The following is a 19,756-nucleotide window of genomic DNA, read 5'->3' on the forward strand; positions in this document are numbered from 1 at the left end:
CGGGCCACAGAGGCGACGAGGAAACAGCGTGACCTACAAGAGGCTGGAGAAAGACTAAGGGGGCCGCACGCCACCAACCCCCGCAACCAGTCCATTCCCGTTCACAGGCACCACGGACGGGGGTCCTGGCCCGAAAACCAGTATCGGAGCCCAGGAGCGCCGCCGGAGAAGGCAGCGGAAGGAAAGGGTCGGATTCCCCCGGGAAGCTGGCGGGGAGCCCGGGCGGGCGTGGAGGGCAGCCCAGCGTCCGGCGCCGGGAGGACGAGGGTCGGCGCCCGAGGGCCCCTCCGCGTAGCCCCGCGCGCGCCGCGCCGGCCCGGGCGCCCCCCTCCTCCTGACGCCGCGCCCTGGTGACGTCCTTCCGGTGACGACATCGCTCGTCGACGCGGAAGAGCGCCCGCAGCGACGGTCCCAGTGGGTGAGTGGTTGCTTGCTCTGGCGCGGTCCCTGCGGGGTGTCCCCGCGGCCCGGCGTCCCCAGACGTTTCTTGGGGTTCCGGTGGTCCCCCCTGCGCTGCCCCTCTCGATCCCGCCGCGCGACGCCTGCGTCACCGCGTCCCTCGTTTCCGGTTAACCTGCTCCGGCCCGGCCGCCCCGCCGTTCCACCTCAGGGCTGGCCTCCCTGCCCCCTTTGACTGCTCAGAGCCCCTCGGGGATCCCGCCCCCCGGTAGCCCCTCGGAAAGGCCCAGCCGCTGGCGGACTCTGGCCTGGAGCTTGTTGCGTCCCAGCCCGGGTTCGCGGGGATGCGCGGTTCCGGCCCAGAGACGTCTCAGCGACACCGGGCCCAGAGCTCCGTTTGGACGAGGTGCCCTTGTCCTGAGTACTTCTTTCTTGGTGGGCCACAAGGCCTCGTCTCTGTGGCCGTTTCCCTGTTATGACATAGGATCCAAGTCCAAGTGGATGCGTTGTGTTTTGCGTCCTTTTTAATGTTGTGATTTTCTCTTATTTCAAGGTGCTAGACTGGGGCATGCCGGCCTACTCTCCTTTTTATTTCCTTTTATCCCCGAGAGATTATCTCAGCTGTATTTCTAGACCACAGAACGTGCAGGAATAGAATTGTTATTGTCCCATTTCAACCTAACTGGCATTTTCCCCGGGACCCAGTACATGGTCATGTGACGAGTGCTCCATCGGAGTATCCAAGTGTCTCTGACAAAGGCGCTGTTTGGGGTCACTGAGCTTTGGCTGGTGGTGCACTCCCTCCATTCTCAAGCTTAGGATGCCATGTGAGCTCAGAACTCCTCCTGGTGGTCTCTGGCTGCCCTCTGTGTGCCCCCAAGGCTCCAGCTGCCTAGGGATTCTGTATCAGCTGGTCGGTCACTCAGTCGTTCAACCAAGGCCTTAGTTGACCTGCTTGTTCCCAAATGGAGACTCACTGCGCACTCAGTGTGGGTATGGAGTATAGACCTGGGGATTTTCAGTGAGGATTATTTTGATTTAGTGTTTTCGACTGATGGTTGTGTGCTTATATAGACGTGACTACACTAGCATCATCCTTAATGTTTCATTAGCTCAGGCATGGTTAATTCCATTGCCTGCATCCCCATTTGTGAGAATAGACTGTTCCCTAGAGTTTTCCTTGCATTAATACTGGGGCACATCTGGAAAATTAAACCCCCAAAAATACAGTAAGTGACCTAAATCTGTGCAATTGGAACAAGAAACTAGTGTGTAACTACTAACATCCACTAACGCACTCTGAGAGGAACGATTTCTTAAGTGCGTACAGTGGTGAGAGAGGAAAGGTAACGCTGAGAGCACAGTGGCAGTAACCATTATAGGACGAATGCTTGAAACAGAACACCAGTCTGTTTAAAGCACAGCAAGAACAATAGTTTCAGGAAGGCATTATCACTCAGCGGCTCTGCAGTGGGGACATTGCTGTTGTTTGGTGCCATGGGGTCACTTCTGGTCATAGCAATGAGTTATGATCCCTGACGATGGGCCCTCTAGCTGTGGCTCCTTATTTGCATGGCTCTGCCCTTCATACACCTGCACCTGTGGTTCTGTTTTGAAGGTCATTCCATATTTGCAGATGGTAAATCCTATATTATTAGTCCCAAGATTCCACCAAGTGTTAGGGCTAATTGTAGAAGGTGGTATAACATGGAAAAATCTGCTTCAGATCTATAAGCCAACAAAGAGCTTTAAATTTTAAAGGGTCTTGAGGAAACCCTTCTATTTAGAATAGTGTCTAAAACAGCAGAGTGGGGGGTGCCACATACCTGGGAGTAAATTTATAGACTTGTGGATGGAAAACTATGACACTTTCAGAAAGAAATGAAAAAGACTCAAATAGATAAAAGTAAGTAAGATGAAAGGCATGGAGGTTTCTTACAAAATGCCCCAGCTACAGAGAGCCCTACAGAGTGATGCTCTACTTTTAGACACAAGGATAAATCAGAGACTTTATCCAGAAATCATAGAAACTGCAGATCATGGAAATATTTGGGAAACACGTTAAATGAGGGTTTAAAATTCAGAATATGTAAATTCCTTCACCTCAAAACCAACAAACAATGAATGAAACTGCACAAAAAAGTAACGAATATGAAATTTGTCTGCATAGAAGACACACAACCGGTTTGAGGTAAATATACGGACGCTTCCCAGTTGCTGTGGAGTCAATAAACACGGTGGAAGATGGCCAAAGTCTGTATTGATTAGGGAAATACAAGTCAAACCCAAGATAAAGTACTGCTTCAGACCCACCAGGATGACTATCATCAAAGTTAACTATTTAAAACCATACTGCCTCTGTGTGAAACATTCGTGCAGTCTCAGAAATTGAGGTGGGACTGAGGGTTCAGTGGTAGAATCCTCAACCTCCATGTGGGGCATCTGGCTTTGATTCCCTGCCACCACACCTCAGAGGTAGGTCTGGACACTTGCATGATCCAGTTCCTCATGCGTTCTCTTAAACCGTCTGAGCTCAATACAAGCACACCCAGCCCTTGTTGGGGAAATCTATGGAAAAGTGACTGTGTGTCAGTGGTAACTCATTAAAAACACGTCTACAAGAGTATTTAGTATTGCTGTTGTTGGTGGTAGCCTTATGTTCACAATTTGATAGGAGGCAAGAGAAACATGCATCAATTTGGATGGAGCCAAGTATGTAAAAACTCAAACTTGTTTTCATGGAGTCCACTCTGTGAGACCAAGTAAACAGGCTCCTGCCGCACAGCTTTCCAAGGATTTGCATCCTCATGGAAGCTGACTGCAACACCTTTCTCCCGTGGGGCAGCTGGTGGGTTCCATTGGTTGACCTGTAGGTTAATAGAGGGACCTTTCAGACATTGTGCCACCTGGACTCCCTGTCAAGTGTGTAGACAGCTCTACCCTGGGAGGATGCTCTGCCCAGGGCAACAGCTGAAGGCCAAGAACCTGACACTCCCTCCTTACTCAACACTGTCACCTTCCATTTCAGGTCGCAGGCTTGGTGAACAGAGAGCCAGTCCAGCTAGATCAAGGTCGACTGTTTTGGACTTTCATGAAATTCCGAGCAAGGGTGTGTGCTGCTCTGCCTCCCTGTGGACCAAACATCATTCACCTGCCTCCAGACTGCCCAGTGGCTCTGTCTGCACTAGCAGCCTCTTCCTAGAGAGACTCCTTGTGCTTAGAGAGCACATTCACTCGCACCTTCAGAAGCTGTAGCCTGGAAATGGTGAGTGCCACAGGGTCCTGGGACTTTGTAACTGGAAGGGGCGAGGCTGGATGGAATTGTTGGGGGCTGTATATTTTAGGGCCTGGGATTTTTCTATCAGATTTAAGAGTAACTGGAGAGGCCAAGAGGCTGAACCCCATGTGTCATCTTGGGCCCCTGCTCCTCGGTTTCTGGATATGTTCTGTACATATATGTGGTTTTTCAAGCCTTGTATATCTGAACTCATCTTCCACATGTAATACTGAGAGCTGATGCAGGCCCCTCTTGGCCTTTATTCTCTTGATGACTGAGAGAACTGCGTACCAGGGTCTATAGATAGATTTAACCCAATTGAAGAGGCTGAGTCCAAGGCCTGCAGAGCCATTCTTGCTTGCCCCAACCACAGTTCCACTGTTAATAGAGTCCAGGGGCGGCGCTTGGTCCTCATGAATTCTCCAATGAAATAATTTGCAGCGGGCAGGGAGACCTGTTGGGGCATGTGTGAGTTCTCCAGATCCATCTGTTAAGGCGGGTGATGCTTTTTCCTGGAGACTTTCAGGTGTGTGAGAAGCTTGTTTTCCCCATCTAAGTATTACTCCTCCCACCCATTTCTGCTTCGAGCTGGTAGTTAGTCTGCTTTCCAGCTGCTCTGCACAGTGAAGAATGGGATCATTAAAAAAGCAGTTGTTTCTTCATGATCAGCTGAACATGCAAGATGATGTATTTTCCTTCTTGGGTTACAGTTTTCATCGCAAGAAAATTTCTATATTAGCTTGTATTTCTACTGAGAAATGTTCTGTTTAATGGGTGCAAATTCTAAAACAAGGATTCCTCTTTGACCTGACCAAAGAGGAAAATGTAATGGTAGCTCATGTTATTCATCTTCCTCTATTATAGAAAAGATAGGTCAGTATACACACTTGCTTTTTAATGAACAAAATTTTCTGGAGTTTTTAAACCTAGATGATGTTGTTTAGGAGCCATCAAGTTGGTCCAGACCGTAGCAACCCCCTGTATAACAGAAGGAGACATTAGCCGGTCCCTGCCGTCTGCAGTGTTCTTACATTGGAGCCCATTGGTGCAGCTACTGTGTCTTTCCATCTTGTTGAGAGCTTTTCTTTCTTTCTTTTTTTTTTGTAGTGCTTCTATCAAGCATGATGTCCTTATCCAGGGACCAGTCTCTCCTGACAGCATGTCCAAAGTACGTAAAGTGAAGTCTGGTCATCCTTGGCTGTAAGGAACATTCTGATTGTACGTATTCCAAGACATAGTGTTTGTTCTTTTGCCAACCATAGTACTTTCAGTATTCATTATCAGTACAGAATTCAAATGGATCGTGCTTCTTCTGTCTTATTCAGTGCCCACCTTGGACATGCATATGGGGAAGGCCATTCAAAATACCTTGTTTTGGGTTGGTCACACCTAATTCCTCAAAGGAACCTTTACTTCTGTTTCATTCGCTCCACATAATCACCTGTGGATAACCTTGAGCTGTATGGAATTTTGGAACACTTCCATGTGTTCATGAGGAACTTGAACATGGATCAAGAGCCAGTTGTGCAAACAGAACAAGGAAATACTGAATGGATTAAAATTAGGAAAGGTGTGTGTCAGTAGTTTCCTCTCACCATACTTGTTCAATCGGTATGCTGAGCAAATCCTCAGGGAACCTGGATTTTATGAAGAAGAATGTGGCATTAGAATTAGAGGAAAGCTTCTTAAAAACATGCAACATGCAGATCACACGCAAAGCTTCCCAACTGAACTAGTAGGTAATATCATGATCAATGGATAAACAAAAGGTTTAAGTTTTCAAGGATTTTTGTCTTGGTTGCATCTACAATCAATGCTCAGGGAGGCAACAGTCGAGATCAGCAGCCAGTTTGCATTAGGTACATTTGCACAAGATCTCATTACAGCAGCGCTTCTCAGCCTGTGGGTTGCAACCCCTTTGGGGGTTGAAGGACCCTTCACAGGGGTTCCTAGATTCGTAACAGTAGCAAACTTATAATTATGAAGTAGCAATGAAAATAATTTTATGGTTGGGGGGTTACCACAACATGAGGAATTGTATTAAAGGGTCTTGGCATTAGGAAGGTTGAGAACCACTGCTTTAGAGTATTGAAGAGCAAGGATGTTCCTTTGAGGACTAAGGTCCCCAGCCCCAAACCATGGTATTTTCCATTGCCTCATACATATGTGAAAGTTGGACATTGAATAAGGAAGACTGTAGAAGAATCGATGCGTCCGACTTGTGCTGCTGGAGAAGACTATTGAAAGCACCATGGACTGCTGAAAAGGTAAAGGGATCAGTATCTGAAGAAGTAAGACCAGAGTGCTCCTTAGAGGCAAGGATGGCAAGACTGTCTTACCTACTTTGGACATGCTGTCAGGAGAGACCAGTCCCTGAAGAAGGACGCCATGTTTGGTAAAGTGGAGGTGCCGTGTAAAAGAGGAAGGTCCTCAATGAGATGGATTGACACAGTGGCTGCATCAGTGGGCTCAGTCATAGGAACAATTGTGAGGATGCCACAGTGTTTCCTTTTGTTGTGCATAGGGTCACTGTGGGTCCGAGCTGACTTGATGGCACCTAACAACAACAACTTATCATAAGCAGTGCATACACTGGCCGTGTCTGGCTTAAATAACAAAGTACTGTTGTCATCTGTCTGGTTGTACCTGTGTGCGCGCAAGTGAATGTTTCTATAGTAGTTATATTAAATTGTTCTGTGACAGGCTCAATATCTTGCTCTCATTCACTTTACTTGAATCTCATTTTCTGGTCTTTTGAAACTTCATCTTTATATAAAATTATTGCATTGGTCTCGTAAGTTGATTTTTTTTGTGTGTGTGTGAACCAGCCTATTTCAACCAAGATGAAAAGTGACCACAGGGCTCATTGCAATTCAGATTGTAAAGAGCATCTCATGGCAGGAATCAATGGAGTCCTTCATTCTGAACTTGTCCAGTTCTGCTGTTCTTTTTGTTTTATTTTGTGTTATTTGAATTGGAGATTCCGTTCCACATTTTGCTCCCATTGCATCATGACCCGTCCATTATCAGCACCGTCTCCTCTACTTTCTTTGGTCTCAGGGTAGGTGAAGCTGTGGCTCTTGTAACAGTTAGTACAGTGGATTATAGTCTCCTTCGAGGCTTTGGTTGTTTTCTTTCTCTTTAGCTCCAGATGAATAAATCACAGAAGTTGTTCCTTAGATGGCTACTCAAAAGCTTTTAAGACCCAGGCACTGACTCCGCAAAGTAGGATGCAGAACATACAGTTTTAGAACGGTCTTATAGCCGCTGACTGAGAAGTCCCACGGGTCTATGGTCCTGACCTACAAACCCAGGAAGTCAGTCTCAAGGGGTGTTTCATTGTGTCTAAGAAGTAGGCAGCACTGTAGCACCCAGTCTTAATCCATCAGCTTTATGCTGTTTAATTTACCTCTTTGTAAACTTAATTGTCATTTGTGTCTGGTTTCATCAGTTATGTGTTTTCTTCAGGATGCTTTTGAGTTTGATACATGCTGGTGATTGTGGCCCTGATCTACCCCTGTTGCCACGTATGCGTGCTCCCGTTGTATGAATGTACCTACCTATTGCAGATCTGCTTACACGGTTTCAGTGACTCAAGTGTAACTTCTGCTCTTGAGAATATTACTGCTCTGACTCTTTCCATTCTCTTAAATATCTCCAGACTCATTTTTTTTTAATTTATGAAAGGCAGGCTCTGTTTAGTCACATCAGTTGCCTGATTCAGTGTCTCAAGTTAATAAAGAAATGATTTCACCATCACTCCATTTTGAGTCCTGTGTTTGGGGCCCAGAGGGTCAGGAGTGTTACCTGGGTAGACTACAGAAACAAATCCAGGGAGACTCATGTATATGAGACCACTTTAAATCAAAGAGTAATTGTACATTAAGAATACATCCTCGAGCCCGAGACCCTGGAGCAGAGGGAGCGGAGAGAGCGGGCTCGTCTTCAGAGGGCGTTGCAGGCCTCAGTGTCTCCACCACCCCACAGCCCTAACCAGAGTTACCAGGGCAGCAGTGGCTACAACTTCCGGCCCACAGATGCCCGCTGCCTGCCCAGTCCCATCCGGATGTTCGCTTCCTTCTATCCCTCTGCCAGCACTGCAGGGACCTCTGGGGATGGAGAACCCCCAGACAGATCACCCTTGGAACTTCACATTGGTTTCCCCACAGACACCCCCAAATGTGCTCCCCACTCAATGACTGCCTCATCCTCCTCAGTCCAGACCCTTTCCCCAGGTCTTCCTAGACGCTCAGCAACCCCTTCTCCCCTCTGCCATAGTTTGTCTCTCCAGGGACCGGAGGAGGAGCATGGGGTGGGGCTGGCACTGGCTACCTATCCCGAGGGGACCCTGTCCGGGTCCTTGCTAGGAGAGTAAGGCCTGATGGCTCTGTGCAGTACCTGGTTGAGTGGGGAGGCGGCAGCGTCTTCTGAACGCCCAGCCTCTGCCCATCTCCCCATTCACAGACACACACCGGCACTTTCATACCCTGACCTCACCTGCAGCTGGGATGTACCTGGGGAGGTAGAGGGGTGGGGCAGTGGGGAATTGGGGCCGGGGTACGAGGAAGAGGCTCTCTTCCTACCCCCCTTCATGATTCCTGATCACCACCCCTTTCCCCTTCCTTCTTCCCATTTTTTGATGTTATTTTGTTACAGCTTTTTAAATTATTATTTAACCCCTGGGAGTGGAGACTGAGGAGGGGAGGGGGGAAATGATAAGGGATCCCTGATTCTGTATGATTGAAATAAATCAAAATTAAACAAACAAAAAAAAGAATACATCCTCATCCAGTCCAGGTTAAGTCCCTAAGTCTGATATTAGCTCATATGTCCAATACCAATGTATAGTTTTCAGATTCACGAAACACAAGTAATGATGCCAAATGCAGGAAGATCAGAGGCCAGTGGGAGTAAAGTCTTGTGGATCCAGTGGTGGTAGAGGCATCTCAGCACTGGCAGGTGTCTCCACGTGGCTCCTTCAGCTCCAGCACTCTAGTGTAGCTCCATGTGTCTTGTCAACAAGCATGCCTCAAAGGGAGTGAGTCAATGTCCCACCTCTAGGAGGCTATTTATCTCCTTATGTCCTCCAAGTGAAGTCATCAAGCTGTGACCTGATTGACAGGCTAAATTTCACCCCTTCACTCTTAAGTATCAAATTGACAACAGAATTTGTAACTACCACAGACCCATTCCCAGATGGACAAGACCGTGTAGATTGACCAGGTTGGTCCCCACCACAAGCTCACTAGTATTGCTATTGAATGTGGTCTCAAAGTCATCAGAAACAATTTGGGTACTTGGTTAAGCAGGCACTTTGTCAGAAAACCCCTTTCCAGACAGCACATCCTCTGCACACTGCAACACTCTCCTTAGGGCATCCTGGATGCGCTGACGTACTCCAACGTGCTGCTAGTCACTGTAGAACCCATTCACCCAGTTGGCGCTAAAAATCCTCTTCATAATCAAGTCACTCTGATAGATTTGATGTCAGAATATGCATACCTCACCATCAGAGATGTAAACATCACCCCCTTGCCCGCTTGGAGTGCTGACAGAAGCTTTAATGCACACACGGCCATTCTGGAAGCTGGTGTCCACTCTGAGGTGAATGAGGCTGGGCGTCTCTGGGCTGTAGTAGTCATGGACCAGCACGGAGTGCTCGGTGATGTCATGGACTGTGGTGTACCAGCCCAGGATGAACTCATTCCGAGAGACGTTCTCGTGCAATCCTTACATGTTCCTCGCAAATTCCATGTTAACAGACAACTTCCTGTTCAGATTCATTGTGAGCCACTGGAAAGCATTGCTACTGTCCACCGAGTGCTCGTGGACACTGCCCAGCAGGGTCCCAATAACTGGGGCAGCACCCTGGTTGCTTCCTTCCTAGCTGTCCACGATGGAAGCTAAAATGACCAGGTACAGCAGGAAAGGGCCCTGGGATCAGAGACCAAGGTGGCAGAGGTGCCAGCATGTGCACTAGGACTTACACTGAGGTGGAGTTGTGCTGCCATAGCCAGTACTGTTCTCCTGTCAGATGACGACTCAGGAGCTCAGTCTGGGGCTGGGGCTGGACCCAGGCCTGGGTTGGGACCAGGAGATACTGCTGCATCCAGTGCTGTGACAGGAGTGGCAGGAGGAGCACTGGCTGGTGGAATCGGTGTAGCCATCTTGTCCAAAGAGGAGCTAAGACAGCTCTCTTACAATCCTTCTCTAATGAGGGGAAATTGCTGAGTTGTACCTAAGTTAAAATTTACTAAACAAGGCAATGTATTTTACAGGTTTTTCTCTAGAAAATATGCATAGATATATTTGTTCTACTTGCTAAGGTAATGAGGCAGTGTTTGATCTCTTAACAAAATGTGTAAGAACTTGTAACTCATGTAGTTGGGGAATCTGATGAACACAAAGTAGGTGAGCCACAGGCTGGTGGCTGCAGTGGGGGGCGGGGGGGGGGGCGCGGACCCAGACCTTCATTCCTGAAGAATCTGGGAGACCAGTAGTCAGGGATACAGTTTTGTTCATGTTTGATTCCATCCTTCAAGTCCCTTAAACTGCTCCATGACTGGCAGTCTGTGCTTGTTTCCCCATGTTAATTGATCCTCTGTGACTTCTTAGGGTGGATTGATAAACTTTGGAGATTTTTGTCCTAATATACAGGGATCTCCTCATTCATTTTTGTTGCTGTTTGAAATACGGTTTTGAATTTTAACTAATTTGTCAATTTTCCTTCTGTGTTAACCTTATTTATTTATTTCTTTGAGGGGAGTTCTTGCAACAATCCGGACATAAATTGAATCAAGCATATTTGTGTATATATATTGCCATCATTATTTTATAAAAATTTATTTTCATTTGAGCTCTTATCAACTCCTTTTTTCTCCCCTCCCCCTCCCCCCTTTGTGGCCTCTTGATAAATAATAAATTAATATTATTTTCATATCTTAACAGCAACCACTGTCCCTTCCCCCACGGTTTCTCTTGTTCATCCCCCTAAGAGGCTGTGGTGTGGTGTGTGTCCTTCATTGTGATTGCTTCCTGGTTCCTCTTTTCTCCCCACCTTCCCCTACCCTCCTGGTATCACTACTCCCAGTTCTTTACCTGAGGGGGTTATCTGACCTGGATTACACGAGTTGTGAGTTATTTGTACTGGTGTACATGCTCTGATACACCCTGAAATGAAAGGCAGGAGTTGGGTCATGATATTGGGGGGTGAGGAGGCCCCAAGGAACCAGGTGGAATATTGTGTGTTTCATCGACACTATACTACACCCTGGTTGACTCATCCCTTCCTTGTGACTCTGTGTGAGGGGATGTATGTTTGCCTACAGATGGGTTGTGGGTCTCTGTTCTGATTCCCTGTGTTGTCAGCAATTTGTATTTTTGTTTGTTTGTCTTGGGTCTTCTGGTAGCTGTTACCTGATCTGTGGACACCTTATGATCTCACAGGCGTGTTTGCTTCTATCGTGTGGGTTTGTTGCTTCTCTGCTAGAGGACCACATCTGTAACTTCAAGCTTTTAAGACCTCAGAGACTAAATCTTTTGATAGCCGGGCATAATCTGCTCTCTTTACCATATTTGCTTATGCACCCATTTTGTCTTCAAGGATAGCACCTAAAGGGTGAGCATCACAGAGTGCCAGGTTGTTGGAACAAAGTGTTCTTGCGTTGAGGGAGGGCTTGAGCAGTGGCCCAAAGTCCGTCCATTACTTCAGTGTATTCCCATAGAAATATGTGTACATACGCCGATATCTATTTGTAGGAATCAATATATTTACCTATATTGTACACCGATGTTCATACTTGTAGCCATAGCTTTGCTTCCTGCATCTCTCCTCTCTTTTCTTTTACCCTCCTCCTGTCCCATCAGCATGCTCACCCTACTGCCTCTATTCAACCAGGGACTGTCCTTAGGGACCCACACATCAAAGGGTGAGTGCATCCTGTCATTCCTCTGCCTTGCTTGCTGTGTGTCATGGGTCAACTTCCCAGAGAGGCTGAAGGACCTGTTTTGAGACTGAAAATATGAAATATGATGGATGGAAACATCTCACTGGCTGGTGTGTTAGTCTCTCTTTCCTGATGTTCATGTACAGGTTAGCAGCCAAAGCCTTTGTGCTTTAGGGAACTTACTAAATCGCATAACCAGCAAACCAAGGGCTTGCTGTTGTGGTTCTTCAGAGATTGGCCTCTCTCATGTCATCATGTAGCGTTAACTGTGTCATGTCATCAAGAAGTGAACGGCGTACCCTTCTGAGCATAGGGGCTAAATTTTAGAGCATTTATCTAGTTTATGTCCTGTGTTCTGAGTGTTCTCTTTTCTGAACCAAGAGAATAGGGAGAGGTAAGATTGCAAATGGCCACAGTCAAGCTGTGGGGAGATAAGTTCACTGTAGGAGAAGAATTGTTAAGTGTTTGAGATGCAATGTAATCGGTGAGGAAGTAAACCTAGACAGTGAAGGATGGGACGATTGCACAGACCTAGGTAGACATGAGTAGGACACTGAACCTCGCGTCAAATCTCAGTCCCCAGGACTCTCATCCTCCCCCTCCTTTCACACACTGAACTACATGGTAACTTTTTGTTTTTTTAATCATTTTATTGGGGGCTTTTACAAAACTCATCACAATCCATCTATACATCCGTTGTGTCAAGCACATTTGTACACATGTTGCCTTCATCATTTTCAAAACATTTTCTTCCTACTTGAGAATTACATGGTAATTTGCTGAACCAGAATATGTGGATGTTTCAGGACTTGCTGGCCCTTGAGGATGTGGCTGTGGACTTCTCCCAGGAAGAGTGGGCTTTGCTGGATCTTTCTCAGAGGAAACTCTACAGAGACGTGATGATGGAAACCGTCAGAAACCTGGCCTCTGTAGGTATGGATGGCTTCTTTTTAAAAGTCACCTTCTCTGACCACATATGGCATACCTGTTGTTGGTACTCCCCAGTGTGGGCCCAGTGATGAGAGGACATTGATAAATGGGACAAGTGTAGTATGTACCCTTTGGAGCGACATGTTATTGGCTTCTCCATGAATAGAGATTCTGTGTATTATAAGGATATCATTATTTCAATTGTGACTGAAAGGTTTAAATATCTTTAATGTTGTAAACACAGAGAGAATATTTGTGGTGTGAGCATTGCGTTGAGGCTTACTATGTCTGTCACATGTTTTGTTTTAATCGTTTTATTAGGGGCTATACAACTCTTTTCACAATCCACACATACATCAATTGTGTAAAGCACATCTGTACATTAAGTGCCCTCATCATTTTCAAAACATTTGCTCTCCACTTAAGCCCCTGGCATCAGGTCCTCATTTTTCCCCCTCCCTCCCTGCTCTCTTCTCCCTCGTGAGCCCTTAATAATTTATAAATTATTATTTTGTCATATCTTGCCCTGTCTGACATCTCCCTGGCCTTCACCACTTTTCTTTTGTTCGTCACATGTAGATCCTTGTAATCGGTTCCCTCTTTCCAACCCACTCTCCCTCTACCCTCCCACTATCTCCACTCACACCACTGGTCCTAAAGGTATCATCCTCCCTGGATTCCCTGTGTTTCCAGTTCCTATCTCTACCAGTGTACGTCCTCTGGTCTAGCCAGACTTGCAAGGTAGTATTCGGATCATGATAGTTGAGGGTGGGGTGGGAGGAGGACACATTTAGGAACTAGAAGAAAGTTGTATTTTTCATTGGTGCTACATTGCACCTTGACTGACTCATCTCCTCCCCTAGACCCTTCTGCAAGGGGATCTCCAGTGGCCGACAAATGGGCTTTGTGTCCCCACTCTGCGCTCCCCGTCTGTCACATGTTTGACAAGATAAATTACATCTGCCCACACTCTGGACACCTTGACTAACAAAGTCTTGCCTCAGTGTCAGGGAAGTGTTCTTGCCCATTGCTGTCTTCCCTTGTGATAGGTCTTTCTCCACGAGTAGCAGGTCAGCCACACACATCTGTTGTCCCCGAGTAGCCAGAGGAAGACCTGAGGAGAGTGCAGGTAGCACTTCCAGCACCGCCAGTGTTGAGGGCTGCAGGAGGGAAGAAGCCTCTGAAGGACCAGGCCTGCATGGAGGGAATGAGATTTGAAGAAGTCAGTTTGAACTGGTCTCTTTTGGGTTGAGCAAGCACAGAGATTGAGCTTGCTTCTCTGACTTGTGTCCTTCCCAACACACCAGTGCTCACAGAGAAAGGTGGCCCTCATTCCTCTCTTCATGTTCCATGGGGATTGTGTCAAAAACCTGTCTACTTTCTGCTTCCCATTGCGTTCCATTTGTCAATCTCAGTCTTCATGGCACTATCTCCTGTTGAATTGCTCTTTGATCGTGGTCTACCTAGTGAAATACATAAATGTTTCATGAACATGAAACAGGAAAATATTAAAATCCTCTTTTCTCACAGCATCCTTTTCCCTCTCAGGAAACCTTTTCCCTTTGCTCTTCGCTTCACTTTTAACCTGAACTTACATCATTTTTTCAGTTTATCCAAACCTGGGTGATGGCGCAAAGCTGTCCACGGGAAATACAGTACACTTCATGAAAAATGACACCTCGTCCTTTCTGTTAGGATCAGTCTCGGAGCTGAGTGTCACTGAAGATCACAGTAAAGACCAGACTGCATCTGTGAGGTGAGTGTCACTCACCTGAGACAGAGCAGTGCTTCAGAAGAGAATCTGAAGATGCCATCAGGGCACTGAAATATTTATATCAGAGGAGTCTTTAAAATGTTAGTGGTAAATGGAAATGTAACCTAATTTTCTAAGACTTTTTAGAATGCCCTCATAGACCTATGTGTTAGGCCAGGTTAACTTGAGAGAGAATCCAGAGACACCCATTATATGTAAGAAAGAGCTTTCTATCAAGAATTGATTGTTTATCAAGTGGAGCAGGAGCGAAACAAATCAGAGATGGCGAGTGGGTGCTTGTTTGACCTCAGCCTCATGGTAGTATTTCTAATTTGGCTGCAGTTTACTGGGTTGTTTTATGGAAAGACTATGGGAAGCTAAAGTTTGATTCTCTGTTTTGATTATTCTTGTTTGAAATGGCAAAAATGAATGTATATTTGTAGCTCGGTGTAAAATCGCTGCTTGAATTTCTGGGAGACGTGCTGTTTAGCGAAAATGACTGACAAAAGGTCAAAATGGGTGACAGAAACCCTGGGCCTGGCTTGATTCAGTCAGAGTCCTAAGGCCATATTTTGTATCAATGGAATAGTTTAGATAAGGTTTAAGATAAGATAGATAAGGATTGAACTTGACTGTTTTAATAATTGCATTGAGGATTTGCCTGCACTGGATTTATACTGTTTTCTGCTGCCTATTGTTATTGGTATAATGATTGATAGAAATGATAATTGGAGAGTAAAAATAGTTTATAAGACTACTTGCCTTCAACCGTGAAGTTGGAATTTAAATGGGTTAAGACAGTCCTGCAAAGAAGGCTCTTAAAGGATATGCCCCACCCAGTGTCAGTGCTCCGGACATTAGAAGGTGAAGAGACTTGCCTAAGGGGTTGCTGATAGATTGAAGAAAAAAGGAACTCTGGCTTTTTCAATTTTGAACTTGTGATTTGTGGGATTAGCTGGAAACATTTCGGAGCTATGAAGAAACTCTCCTCTCTAGGACTGAAGGTTAAAGGGAGCCTGCAGGCAGGCCGAAATACATGCTGGGTGACCACCTGACTGAAAGTATGAGAAAGACAGCAATAAAGAGCTGGTTTGAGTCTGGTCACTGATACCATAGGAACTAAAGGAGAAGATGAGAGCTAGTTGACTGGTCTGAAGTTCATGACCTAGCCCCAGCAGGCTAGAGTTGTGATGGGCCCATGGTCTAAGTCAGTAGTTCTCAACATTCCTATGCCGTTACCCTGTAATACAGTTCCTCATGTTATGGTGACTCATCCAACCATAAAATTGTTCTCTTTGCTACTTCATAACTTATTTTGCTACTGTTATGAATCGAGCGACACCTGTGAAAAGGTTGTTCAACCCCCAAAGGCAGTTCAGAACAAAGGGTCTAAGGCAAGGCAGCCAATGGGCACCCTGGTGAGGCTGTGAGGCAGGCCACATTGAGTTGACCAGAACCAAACCAGATGGAGAGATTTTTTTGAGCTTATCAACTGGTGCACATTACTGCCGGCTTTATGGATGGCCTGTCCTGATTTGACTTTGCTTATGCATGCAGATTTTACAAGGTTCCAACTGGAATGAAGTTTCTTAAGTTTCTTCACTTCAAAGATTAGGATCGTCTCTTCAGAGCACTGAGTTGATGTAAGAGGGCAGTGTAGAAATTGAATACCCAAAATGGGCAGATAAAGGAATGAAGTAGTTGGCTTACAAACTTTCATAGGTGGGGGATTATGTTCATAGGATTATGGTGTAGTTGTTCATATAAGTATTGTTTTGTTCACCTATACAATGTTATATTTAAATGAGGTGGCACCTTTTAAAATTGTATACATTTGAGTTTTAGTCTGGTAGGTACAGACAGAATTTTATTAATGATTGTTTGAAACTTATATATGGCCAAAGAATTGCATGAAAGTGTGAAGTTAACAGAGGGTGGTCTGTGGTAGTTACGTAAGCTGGTGTCAACGTGAGACTATTAAGAGTGAAGGGGTGGAGTTTAGCCTGTCGATCAGGTTGCAGCTTGATAGCCTCATTTGGAGGTGTTACGGAGATAAATAGCTCACTGGACGCCAGACTCCCTCTCTCTGCTTGACATTCCTGTTGACAAGCCACATGGAGACACAGTGATGGAATCAGAGCCCTGGAGCTGGAGGAACCACATGGAGACACGCTATTGCTGGGATACTTCACAGCCTCTGGATACACAAGACTTTTCACTCACTGGCCTGTGATCTTCCAGCATTTGGTGTCATTGCGTGTGTGGCGTGAGTCTGAAGAGGAATGTCTGGGCTGGTATCGGACATTTCAGGTATTGGCTTGATCTGGATTGGCCTGGGATGTTTCTTAACATACAATTACTCCTTAAGTCTGCCCATTGCTCTCTAGGCATGTCTTTTCCAAAGCAAATGTCCTGAGCACTCAGAGGCACTTAATGGGGCATACCTTTTCTTTGCATTTTTGTAGGCATTTCTTATAAATACCCATTGAACAGAACCAATTTAATCGTTGAAGGCAGTGAGCTTACACTTTCTATTTACACTTAGCAATAATCATTTCTATAACATATCAATAACAGAAGAAATCAGCATAGCGTATATGATAGTGTATAAGCTGAGTTTTCAGTACATTTTTAATGCAGTTTTTGTGGTAAAATTAGGTGCCTTGGCTGATATTCTGGTCGGCTTATACTTGAGTATATACAATAATCCTTGTACACCTAGATCCTAAACTCTTAAATTCTTAAAACCGTCAAATGCAATTTTTTCGCATCTAAAGTCCCCCACTCATGTGCAGTATGGCCTTAGGCCTCCAACTGCATCAACCCAAGGCCAGGCCTTCAGTCAGCCATTTGACTAAGCAGCATGGCCCCAGAGAAATTCATGGGGCAATTTTGACCCGAGCTGAAAATTCACATTAATCATGTTCATTTTCACCCTCTCAGACAGGCATAACCAAAGACAACTTAACCTTCACTTCCTATTACTTTCCAGACACAAAACCTTTGCTTCCCATGACCTTTCCAGAAAACAACCCAGTGAATAATGTGGCCCTAGCTCACCTCTGGCTGGCCAACGAATAAAACCTACCATAAGGCAGAGATCAGGCAAGCATACACTGTGCATTTTCATGACTTGTTTCTGTAGTACCCCACTCCCCAGATACCATAGTGTGTTAGGCTGGGTGAACGAGAGAACAAATCTAGTGACGTTCATATATGTGTAAGAGATTTCTATCAAGAATTAACATTATATTGAGGAAACATCACAGCCTAGTACAGCTCAAGTCCTAAGTCTGATACTAGTCCACAAGCCCCTTTTCAGACTCACACAACCACAGGCAGTGATGCAGAAGGCAGTAAGGTCACAAGCCTGTGGACACAAAGTTGTGTGAATCCAGAGACGGTGTTTCTGGCAGGGTCAGCCAGCAGGAAAGTGAAGATGGAGAGAGAGCGCGCACATGAGGGTTCCAGGGCCTTGCAGGCTAAACTGCACCCCTACACGTTTATACATCTTGACCTGGAATCTGAAACTACCACAGTGTATAAACAGAAACACATGCCTGCATTGTAACCCTTATGGTACATGCATCTCACACCTGTTACTGTTAGGGGTATTTTGACTGATGACTTTGCCATTTTCTGAGTTCTTAAATATGTGAAATACTGAATAATTAAATCACATTTCACTTATATACAATTAGAAATCACCAAAGTGTAGAAATAGAATGAGAATAATGGTAGCATCTTCGTCAGATGATTTAATCTGAGACATGAAACACTTCAAGGTAAAAAAGATAACATATTTACTGTGTGTAATAGTGTTGAAACTAACAAATATATAATATTTAACTGTTTGTTGCTTTTTTTAACAGACGGTGTATGATAGGGAAGGTCAGTAAAGTTAATGAAGACTCTCAGTGTGGACAGTCCTTCAGCTGGGTTCTGGATCTCTCTGTGCTTAGAAGAAATCCTATGGAAGCCTATTCTTCATCATGCCTTCAGTGTGGAAAATTCTCCATGGATCATTCGTCACTTACACACCATATCAGCTCTCACTTTGAATATGGTACCTGTCAAGATAAGGGATGTGTAGAAGTCTGCAGTTGGCCTCCTTACCCCAGGACCTCAGTGCAGACTGTTACCGGAAAGAAACCCTATGAATGTAGAGAATGTGGCAAAGCCTTTCGCTATCCCTCTCACCTCCGTACACATATGAGAAGTCACAATGGAGAAAGGCCTTATGAATGTAAGGAATGTGGGAAAGCCTTTCTTCGGTCTTCAGGCCTTATTGAGCATATGAGAAATCACAGTGGAGAGAGGCCTTATGAATGTCAGGAATGTGGGAAAGCTTTTGTTCGGTCTTCATCCCTCAATAGTCATATGAGAACTCACAGTGGGGAGAAGCCATATGGATGTAAGGAATGTGGGAAAGCCTTTAGTGTGTCCTCAAATGTCATTCAACACATGATAATTCACAGTGGAGAGAGGCCTTATAAATGTAAAGAATGTGGCAAATCCTTTTCTCATTATTCATCCCTCATCAGACATAGGAGAGTTCACAGTGGAGAGAGGTCCTATGAGTGTAAGGAATGTGGCAGAGCCTTTTCTCATTATTCATCCCTCAACAGACATAGGAGAGTTCATAGTGGAGAGAGGCCTTATGAGTGTAAGGAATGCGGCAAAACCTTTCGTTGGTCCTCAGACATCTCTATGCACAAATACACTTGCAGTAGAGAAATCATAAGGAAGGGTGGTGTGCCACAGACTGATGCTTCAAACTAAAAATTCCTTGAAGTTTCTCATAAGAGAAAGCATCTCAGTGAGTGAGAAGGCAATAGTAATGGACAGAAGGGATCATGAAAATTACTTTGTGAATTTGGGAAAACTAAGTTTCATTTTGAATATACGTCTGTCTTAATAAGTGGCTAATTCTTCAGTTTCACGAGCAGCTGTGCAGGCGTGTACTCTCCCAGTTCATGCTAAATTTACCTCAAAGCTTTTTGTATCACAAGCCAGGATTTAAGGAGCAGCCTTGAACATCCATGAGTTTGTGGTTTTAAATTTTTAAGTTGATGTTAAATTGCAATAAAATGTGCTGATCTTATATTTGGATTGAGAGTGGTTTTTGGCTAATTGGTTGTGCTGTGCTTTCATCTTTTCCACTTTTACCCACTGAAAAGTTAAAGAATGTTACCCTTTGTAATTTTAAAAAATCATTTTATTAGGTATTGTACAGCTCTTATCACAATCCTTACATCCATTGTTCCAAGCACATTTGCCCATGTGTTGCCATCATCATTTTCAAACATTTTCTATTTAAGTCCTTGGTGTTAACTTGGTGTTAACATTTTCCCTCCCTCTTCCAGCCTCCCTCCCTCCCTCCCTCCCTCGGGAACCCTTGATAATTTATACATTATTATTTTTTATGTCTTACACTCAACAATGTCTCCC

The 19,756-nt window shown here is 45.2% G+C and overlaps 1 protein-coding gene and 1 pseudogene across 9 annotated transcripts; one reads left to right on the forward strand and one right to left on the reverse strand.

The window, feature by feature from the left end:
- Positions 1 to 143: 143 nt before the first annotated feature.
- Positions 144 to 19,398, forward strand: LOC142461118 (uncharacterized). 9 transcript variants are annotated; one of them, XM_075562730.1, is made up of 7 exons: positions 144 to 418; positions 3,428 to 3,664; positions 4,784 to 4,894; positions 5,002 to 5,943; positions 12,429 to 12,555; positions 14,248 to 14,308; positions 18,178 to 19,398. In XM_075562730.1, the coding sequence occupies exons 4-7, from the start codon at positions 5,815 to 5,817 to the stop codon at positions 19,085 to 19,087; spliced, it is 1,227 nt and encodes a 408-aa protein (XP_075418845.1). In that variant the 5' UTR covers positions 144 to 418; positions 3,428 to 3,664; positions 4,784 to 4,894; positions 5,002 to 5,814; the 3' UTR covers positions 19,088 to 19,398. The 9 variants fall into 9 exon arrangements, with proteins under 9 accessions (XP_075418845.1, XP_075418841.1, XP_075418849.1 ...); XM_075562726.1 differs by having other exon boundaries at positions 282 to 418; positions 14,161 to 14,308; XM_075562734.1 differs by lacking the exon at positions 5,002 to 5,943 and having other exon boundaries at positions 282 to 418; positions 14,161 to 14,308.
- Positions 8,852 to 9,843, reverse strand: LOC142461530 (eukaryotic translation initiation factor 3 subunit F pseudogene; annotated as a pseudogene).
- Positions 19,399 to 19,756: the final 358 nt, after the last annotated feature.

The sequence above is a fragment of the Tenrec ecaudatus genome, chromosome 11, assembly GCF_050624435.1.
Source record: "Tenrec ecaudatus isolate mTenEca1 chromosome 11, mTenEca1.hap1, whole genome shotgun sequence".
NCBI lineage: Eukaryota > Metazoa > Chordata > Mammalia > Afrosoricida > Tenrecidae > Tenrec > Tenrec ecaudatus.